The sequence below is a fragment of the Amblyomma mixtum genome, chromosome 9 (assembly GCF_055824585.1).
Source record: "Amblyomma mixtum isolate Tamu chromosome 9, ASM5582458v1, whole genome shotgun sequence".
NCBI lineage: Eukaryota > Metazoa > Arthropoda > Arachnida > Ixodida > Ixodidae > Amblyomma > Amblyomma mixtum.
In genome coordinates this window covers 69,346,131-69,356,025 of record NC_143020.1, presented here as the reverse complement: position 1 = coordinate 69,356,025, position 9,895 = coordinate 69,346,131, and the positions used below count along the sequence as shown (strand labels likewise).

At 45.1% G+C, this 9,895-nt stretch overlaps 1 protein-coding gene across 1 annotated transcript; it reads left to right on the top strand.

Annotated features, from left to right (window-relative positions):
• The first annotated feature begins 2,909 nt into the window (after nt 1–2,909).
• LOC149329572 (uncharacterized) lies at nt 2,910–8,060 on the top strand. The gene is made up of 2 exons (XM_089559272.1): nt 2,910–3,197; nt 6,756–8,060. Exons 1-2 carry the CDS (start codon nt 2,910–2,912, stop codon nt 7,818–7,820), a joined length of 1,353 nt encoding a protein of 450 aa, XP_089415398.1. The 3' UTR covers nt 7,821–8,060.
• The last annotated feature ends 1,835 nt before the right edge of the window (nt 8,061–9,895 follow it).

Here is a 9,895-nt window from a genome sequence, read left to right as displayed (position 1 = left end):
ACAACCTTCGAATTATGTGGGAAGTGCTTCCATGAGTCGCACTTGCACAAAGCTTTGATCGAAAGCCATTTCCTTGTTCTGGCATCTTTTTGAGCACTTTGTTTTTAATGCTTAGGCTGCGCAGTATTCTGGAACTTATCCGCCTCGGCAATTTTTTCTATAACTGCATTCACTATACACTTTTGTTCTTATATACTTGGGTTTAACTTGAACAAATTGCCTTACTAGCAAGAAAAAGATGTAGCGTAATATCCTAAGCACATGGTCTTTTTCCCCACCTTCATCGTTTCATTTGGTCAAGTTTGGGTAACTAGACATCTGAACTTGTCCGTGTGTCATCCATACCAGACCGCAAACAAGGAAACATTTGCCGAGGCTGACTATGAGGTCAGTAAGCATATTGCTGTGGGCAATGGTGTTATATTAAGCGGCTGTGGTGCTTCAAAACACGGCCTTTAGCTTAGGGTGGAAACCGGAGGAAGTAAACAGGTAATAAAAAGTAAGGTACCATTGTGTTATTTATTTTTTCACTGATTCGTGTACAGCCAATTTCAACGTCAAGTGAAGAAAAAAGCGCCATAGACAAGGACGTGACACGGGAACAAAGACATTGAACTAACAACTAGGGTTTATTGTCAGACAAGAATTGTTTATAGGTCACACAAAAAAGAGCAAAAGTGCGTCAGTCGGGCTACTATCAGCTGCGAAAGAACATAAAAGGTAACTTTGATGAGTCAGATGGCGTATGAAAACGCCATCTGCCAAGTAAAAACAGTGAGCGAAAATAAAATTGACATTCATATCTAAAAAAGGGCGACCAACGAACAATGGCGAATCATGTTGCACACTAATAGTGCCGGAAGGGAATGAAAAATTGGCGCAGGCCTGGCTGCAAGTAATTGGAGGGCTTGGAGTCTTTAACAGTTTCACAAGGAACAAACAAAGTTCATGGGTAACTTTCTTTAAATACCAGCAGAATGCCTGAAGGATTTTGTGAAATGTGTGGGGGAATACCCGAAGGCGAAGTAGATTTGAAAAATTGGAGTAATTATTCACTGACGTCCAGCCAAGCGAAGCCATACGGCAACAAAATAAAGCTGCACAGCTTTCTCAGAAACGTCTTGGTTAAAGAAGAATGAAATAAATCCAAGAGGATTTATCAGGCGCTAGGTCCTAAACCAAGAAAAGCGTCGTAGCGCCGAAAAGAAACACACACTAAGTGAGATGGAAAAGGCGCTACAACCCTTTTCTGGAAATACGCACCAACTAGCCGCCCGACAAGTGTTACTCCTAAACCAAGGCTGTCGGTTTCTGAGTCGTTGGTTGGCGAAGGGCACTATAAGAAACTGTTCCTAACACTAGTTTTTCAACGCAAACCGGGGTAGTTTTGCAAGGAAAGTTTGAGCTTCCGCTGGCGTCGAAACTCCGGCACGGACGGGATGCAAACCGCTAATCTCGAACGCGCGCACCTCGGCGGCAAAGTTGTAACCGTGAAATATTACTATTCAGTGTTACAACGCCATGACCACTCAGCGCCTGTAGCAATTCACATAGAGTATTCTCATTTTGTAATGTGTTGCAAAATTTCATTTCTGCCATTAGGCAGGGAACAGAAATGTATTATTCGCTTGATCCCTTCAGAAAGAAAGCCGCCTGAGTTAAAGCTACGTTCATGATGAAGTTTAGCGCCAAAAACGAGGACAAAGTAGGAGTGAAGACACAACACGAGCGCTTTTTCGCAACTAAAACTTTAATGGAAGAACACATAACATATATACCCATCTCGTGAAGTAAATCAAAAAGAAGAAACATACATGATATGGTCAAGATAAACCTTAGAGGGCGATACATCTGAAGAGTGCTGAGGGTGCAAAAGGTACATAAAGGGTGCAAAAACAGGAAACTTCATGGTCACAATCACAATCACGAAGGCGAACCCAAAATACCAAAAAACCAAAAAAGGGGGAAAAGGAAAAGATATTAATTCCACGTGTGATCCAGGTATGCCAGCTCTTTTTCTGTTAACGAAATGGACGGTGCGCTTATGCATGAATTTCCCTGTCGCGAAATATAAAAAGCCTCGGTAATTTCGCGCTGGAGGCGTTCTCTATGATGTGACAGAATTTCAGCCTGCGCATAAAGTGGATTGCATTTTTTCTTGCACACTGGGCCACATTCCGGCACACAATCCGGCTTGCACTCCTTACATTCTTGGCAATGGTCAACCAAATGCGAGGACTTCGACCCAGAGAGCGATTTCTCGTGTTCTTTTAGCCGCACGTTTACACAACGCCCTGTCTGACCTATGTAGGTCTTGCCACAGGAGACGGGCAGTTCATATACCACACCCGTTTTGCACGGGATGAATCCCGAAGAATGGCATGTCTTCTTCTTATTTTTATTTTGTCCTCTCTGGTTCCCTATTGTTCTGCTTACTAGGCCGCACACTTTCTTGAGCTTGTTTGGGGCCGAGAAGATTACCTGTACGCCATAGCGCCTGGCCACGTTGGCAAGGTTGTGCGAAAGTTGATGCTTATATGGTATCACCACTTTTTTCTTCTTTATCTTCTCGTCCTTTTCCTTCTTTGGGGCAATACCTTTTACCCAGCGGATAAGTTTTTCGCATGCAAAACCAATTGCGCTGTCCGGATAGCCTGATGTCTTTATTCTATTTACTTGTTCATGAAAACTTTTAGCCAAAGCTACGTATTGGAGAGGTTGTAAATGCAGCCGAAGAGATAACGACAGCCAAACGGGAGCAGCAGGTAATACTTTTCGCGAGAGGTAGTGGATGCATGCCGCTCTGATAGCCGCCCTGACGACCAAACGAAATAGATAAGAGCCCGCACGGAGAGGGCGGAAAAATGCAGTTTTTCAGGCGGCGGCGCAGCGAGCGCACGCGAAGAGTGATGCCTCCTGCCGCTACCCAATATACCCTGGTCGGCTTCAGCCCGGACCTCGACTGGAGACCTCTGAATTTCGTGAAGACCATTCCGACGAACAGGGTGTGCAGTGCCTGCGGGCTGGTGCGCAAGCGGACCGCGTTGCTGTCCTGCATGCACGTGCTGTGCGACTCGTGCTACGAGCAATGCGCCCAGGAAGAGATGCACGTCTGTCCGCTGGACGGCCACGAGTGGCACGACGAAGACGACGTCGAGTGGAGGGACTTTCCTCTAGATCAGCTGCTGAGGCGAGAGGTTAGTCACTCAACTTCCGCCTCCCGTCCTCCTTTTCTTTTAAAGCTAAAAACTATACTCCTTTCCCCCTTAGCCTGAAGCTCAACTGGGTCTTTGATTTGACCTCTAATGGGAGGCGCGCCGCATGTCGAAAATCGCGACCGGCCGGGGCCTCGATCTTCTTCTTCATCGTCGCCATAGCTGCGCGCTTGGCAGTCACGTCCACCGCGGCGCAGGCCGCTGCTCTGCCGCTCATTCTCGCCTGTGGCCGCACGTGAGAGTCACCTGACTCGCTCTTGAGCATGGCGGTCACGTCCACCGCTGCCCCGACCGCCGCTCTGGACGCTTGATCTTGCACTTGCGGCACGTGGTTTGCGCTCGCTGAAGTCCTGAAAAAATACAGGTGGACCAAAGCTGGACAGTGTATAACCATGCTTAGGAACTCTCGCTCAGTTTATGCTGGCTGAGGTGAGTTGCGCAACAGCCACTTTTTGTCTGGAGCTGTCGATAACCTTCATTTTTCCGGAAAAAAGCCTTCTACAAAAGAAATCAAAATGCAACACGCGGAACAAGAAGTGGACAGACGGAACCACTGGCTCTGACTGCTTAACAAAAAGTTGCACTCAGTTGTATTAGAACGCTATATTGCGGTATACCATTGCAGCCCGTTGCTTCGTGTGTTATTTTCTTCGGCCGTGTACTGCGCTTTGAATTGCCTGAGTACCAGCCTTAACTAACGATGCCAACGTCATTAAATAACCGTGCAATGAATAGAAACCAGTTTACGACAGGATGGTTTGCGGGATCATTCAAACGTGTATACCCCGGAATGATTTAAGTATGACGTAACCTTAATACAACCGGAAGCAAGAAAGTGTCTGGAAATCTTCGCCACAAAGAAAGTCGTCGTGGTCTTTAATTAGGGATAGTTATGCCCCAAGTTAATCCTTTGTTTTCACTTCCACGCGAAACAATCCATTTTTTTTTGCCCTGTTTACCAACTTTGCCTACTTTTTATTATTCCCGCAAGCTCTGTTTCTCGTTCAGTGCGTTGGTCTTTTTTTATGGTCTTTGTTGTTTGTGAGGAAAGCATGTTTCGAAGAAAAGAAATCTTGCCACATCATGCAATAAGCCAGCGGTGATAAGCATTCTTAATCTCATCCGCCAACCTAACTTTCTGCCGCCCCCTGCTACGCTTGCTTTCTGTTGGAATCCACTCCGTTATCCTTAAGGTAAGGCTGAGATCTGGGCGAGTTGGTATGCATTCATACATGCCTTCCGTCCTTCAATAAACCCAGTTGATAGTCAGCGCTTGTCTTGTTGTTGTCCCGCCTTTTTTGCGCTGTTCACCAGTATGAAGTTATCCTTAAGGACCAGCGGGTATCTTGCTTTGCATTACATGCTTTGCCTAAGCCCATTCTTTCCTCTTGATTTCGACTTGGATGTCATTGACCCGCGTTTGAGGTTTGATGACTTCCAAATTAATGGTTGTTAATAAGAGAAGTTTACGTTGATGCAGCGGCCGCAGCTTGCAAAGGACAGGGGTTAATTGGAGAGACATGGGTGAGGTCTTTGCCCTGCAGTGGGCGCTGTTAGGCTGATGATGATGATAATCATTCGGAGTCTTGTATGCTTTCACTGTCCGATGACGCCGACAGTAGTAGTGGCGGGGGTTATGGGTGCATGTGGGAAGAGCTGTGAAGATGAGGCTGCCTAAAGCAACAGCTGATAAGACGCTCATGAACTGACTGTTCGACAGTGGCCGATACCGCTAACAATGGCTCTCTGACCTTGCATAGTCCTATGGAAATGTGTGTATGAATGCTGCTGTTATTTCCCGGATATTTTGAATGCTGGATAAGCAGGATACACTAAAGAAGCCGTACTATGGAGCCGCACAGACGACTCAGATGTCTCGAAGCTTTTAAGAAAAGGACACCTATTTGTGCATTGATGAAGGCACTCTTAAATATGGGCCGAGTTTCCTCTTAATACTCTCGCATTCTGTCCGGCTCTCTGGATGTATGAGTAATGAAGACTGTGCGAAAAAATATATTTAGCAGTTAAAGGTGATCGTCATGCGTAGTGTTTTATCATATGTCATGGTATTTTGTATTGTTCCAAAAGAGAAAAAAAGCTATTGTTAATAAACATTCTTATCCGCGGAGGTTCCAGAGGCACCGAAGCAGCGCAGCTAATATGCCAAATATTATTGGCAAGGGTTGCTCCTACAACGGACCAAAATTAAACCATCCATTTCAACGTTGGGCCGATTGATTATGTTGCTTGTGTGTAGTGTTATGCGATACCTTAATTGACAGTCACAGCTCGCTAATCTTAACAATTTTAATGCTAGATGAGGTAAAATAGACCGTGGACAACAAGCTCTTTCAGTCAGGTGCGCTCATGACTCAAAGGAAAGACCTCTATTCCTGCTTTTTCGCGACGAGGAGAGGCTTCAGTTTTTTTCATCCTTTTGCGGTCGTGGTCCACCGCAATACGGTACTGTGCGCAGTAGAGTGCGCCTTTTTGGCAAGAAACCAAAGCGACTCGCTTAGCGTGTCGCCGCTGCTGTCGCAAGCACGGTTTTGGTCATTCAACGCTTGTCTTTGAACAGCAACTGCCACTGCAGCTGAACAATTTCCCCAACAGTGGTATTTCTTTTGGTCCTAAGCGAAGGCAGATGAGCTGAACAGAACTAGCCGCGATATTTTTGCATAAGATTCAAAACTCGTATCTGACGCCGGGTTTCTCAAATAGTTAACATTCTTTATTGCTTCAAAGTATGAAAATCATTTCTTTTCCTTTTTCATGTATCGTATTCCGTGACCAACACGTAGTGCATTTAGCATGCGTAGCGAATGTCAAAGTTTATTTTTCAGAACACTAGAGTAAAAACCCTTGTTTTTCATGGTTTACTATTTATCATAAACTGACGTCTGGTGATCCAGTACGGTGGCATGTTTATATAGAATTAACTACAATCAGTCATTCCTTCATGCGTGGGGAATTTCGACGTTGAGTTTCTCTGACTGCAGTTTCAAAATGTCCAGCTGCTTTACTATGTTGTCTCCGTCTACCACCCATCCAACAATTGCTACCCAAATTAACTGGAGGGCACGATATCCTATGATCCTACCTTGTCTGAACGCGGCCATAATGCGGCATGCGCACAAATAAACATAGGTGCTGTTTAGTGTCGTTCTCTGCTGCTGCTTACTGCAATGTACGTCTGTACGTACGCAGCTGGTCCAAAATGAGGGCGCATGGGGAGAACTAAAATCGTGACAACGGGTACAGGAAGGTATACATATAACACTGTAATTTAGTTCACGTATTACACTAATATGAGTCAGAGTGAGGTTAGTGCAGAAGTGAAAATAGCACAGTGTCTTTGCACTTCATGTGTTGCAGGTATTTTGAAGAACAAATATGTATAGCATCCTACTGTCCGTGTGCTCAACCAAGTGGTGACGTGAATTCACCGCAGGAATTAACCTAAAAACAAAAATTGAAAAAAAATCCATCGTTGGAGAGGTAATAGGGATTTCAATAGATATACTCTTGTTCGCCTTGCAGGTCAAGTGCTGGAATGCGGAACGGGGTTGCCAGCACGTGACGCCTGCTTCCACGGTCGCCCACCATTTCCAGCGGGAATGTCTGCACCATTCTACTTGCTGTCCAAAGTGTTCGATGAACGTCCTCTGCAGCGAAGTGTGCGCCCACCTCAGATCGGGAACTTGCGGCTCGTTGAATAACGCCTCGTTGGAATCCCAAAGCAATTGCGACCCCAAGGATGGCAATGCGTCTTTTGCTACTTTCAGCCAAGCATTTCAAAAGCAGGCGGATGAAATGAAGGGCTATCTCGAAAGAATCACTGCTGATAATAGCACGCACGGTGAAAGGTTGAATGAAATTTCTCATGATATCAACGCATTCAAAGAAGCCTTAAGACAAGAAATCCTAGCGTCGAACGAGGAAATTAAAGAATATATGACCACACGCCGCGACACCGTAAACAATATTTCCGCAGGGGTAAACCGACTAGAGAGAGCACTGACAGATCATTTGGGTATTATGACAACGGAAACTGCAGGAAGCATTTCTCAAATCACAGCTGCCCTGGAGCAAGCCAGAACAGAAGGGAGGGAGAATGGTCAGAAGACGTTGGAGCGCATCACCAAAGTGCACACACACGCTCAGCTGCAGGCAACTCGGTGCGAGTTTTTTGTACAGGGTGTGAAATCCCTTGAAGAGAAAGCGCTGAACGAAGGCTTTGCTAGCTATTACAACGAGAGGGTGTACCTGCGTGGTTACTGCATATCACCCGGCCTATTCTTCAGGAAAGGAGGTGACTGCGTTACTGTGCATGTTTGCTTAGCGCTGCACAAAGGTGTCATGGACGACGTTGTTCTTTGGCCATTCGAGCAAAGAATCAAGCTGAGCGTCGTGCACCCTCAGGGAGGCGCCGAACGTGAGGCCGAGGATGAAACATGGCGTTCTCTGAAGTATTACAAAAAGCCGGAGACTCCAAGCAATGTTGGTGTTTGTCTCCTGAAGACTTCGTTTCTCCTAGCGGATCTCCTGAATGACGACTTTGTTGAGGACGACAAGCTTCGAGTCAAGTGGGAGCTCCTGTCTTGAGTTTCTCTTCTAAAGGCACAGGAAGAAGGAAGTGGCGCATGTGCACGGCAGGAATAAACTTTTTTTCGTGAGAACTTCTGGAGAATTAAAATTTGAAGAAAACCTCGTGGGCATTGCAATGTTTAATCTTTTTTGTTCAAAATAAATTCGCAGTTTAACTGCAATTTATTAAGGTTTGTTTTCGACGGCATTGCTGTTTTGCCCTACCAAACACTGCTTTTTAGCATCTTAGAATTTCCGTTACCACACTCGCAAATTCTGTTTGGAAATGAAAGCTTTCACATCTGCTCATACCCAGCTTCACATCGATGGCTGCATATGTAATATTTCCGGGAATAAAAAAGCCTCCGTGTTCGTAATATTTTCCAAAAGAATACTGCGACGCTCATGTCAGAATAACCCCCCCCCCTCCCCCCACACACACACAATAACCCCGAATTCCCTCAAGAGCTGCACAACATTCTGAACGAACTTACAAAACACCCTTACGCACTCGTGCTCCTTTTCGGAGATTTTAACTATCCTGACATCGATTGGAATAACCCTTATCAGCATATTTTTAGAGAGCATGAATCACAGGAGTTTGTGGACGTGTGCTTAAATTTTAATCTTACTCAATTAGTAACCCAGCCTGCACGCATCGCCGAGATACCGCTAACATTCTTGACGTTATCCTATCGAGCCACCCCGAATGCCTCAACTCCATTACTTATCTCCGGGAAATTAGTGATCACAAAGTCATCCACGCGTCCTTTACCTTCACTCCAACACTAAAAGAAACTTCCAGAAGAACAATCACCCTTTATAACAAAGGTAACTATGAGGCTATAAACAGGGCGTTGGAAGCTTACTTCCCAGCTTTTAAGCGCTCTTTCCTGGAACAAACCATCCACGAAAATTGGTCGATGTTTATTCATAAAATGAACGAACCTACTAACAAATATATTCCCAAATGCAGCGTCCGCGCAACCAAACAGAAACCATGGTTTACCAAGGCTCTAGGAAGATTGGAAAAGAAAAAGAAACGTTTGTTCCGCAGTACCAAACGGACTGGAAATAACTGCGCATGGGAAAAATATTACACCGCCGAAAAGACATACCTGGCCGCAGTAAAAAATGCTAAACGCTAATTTTATCATACTGACCTACCCAACATACTTAAGGGTAATCCGACTAAATTCTGGCAGCTTTTAAACCCGCCATCGATACGCACTATTACCTTCACTGATGATTCCGGGCGTGTTGTTTCCGATGACGAGTGTGCTAGCATATCTAATTCTGCTTTCGCATCTGTATTCACTCATGAACAGGAACCCCCCCCCCCCCCTCATGACAGTAAATGACCGAAGATGTTTAATGCAAGCCGTTACTTTCTCTGAAGCCGGCATATAATGTCTTATAGATAAACTAAAACTGTCATCATCTGCCGGCTTTGACGAAATCAACACCAAGGTACTAAAAAACGTTAAACACACGTCTGCCAAATTTTTATGCCTGCTGTTTTCACAATCTTTTTCTACAGGTGTCATGCCCCATGACTGGAAAGTGGGGAAGGTCGTTCGGGTCCACAAGTCGGGTAAGAACGATTCAGCACATAATTACCGACCCATATCACTCACCAGCATATCATGTAAACTCATGGAACACGTCATTTACTCTTTAACGATGCATTTTCTGGTTATAAATAATTTTTGTCGCTCATCGCAGCACGGATTTCGCAAAGGATACTGTGTTCAAAGTAAGCTAGCACTTTTTGTTGATGACTTGCATGCCAACCTTGATGCTAACCTCCAAACTGACGCAATTTTTCTCGACTTCGCTAAGGCATTTGATAAGGTACCTCATAACCGTTTTTTTCTGAAACTCTCGCCTAAACTTGCATCCCGACATACTAGCATGCATAAAATAATTCTTAACTCACCGCTTCAAATCATTCATTGTCAATAACCAAATCTCTAACCTTTTACCAGTCTCCTCAGGCGTGCCCCAAGGATCCGTCTTTGGGCCACTCTTGTTTCTAATTTATACTAACGACCTACCTGAGAAATTAGATTGCCATATTCGGATGTTTGCTG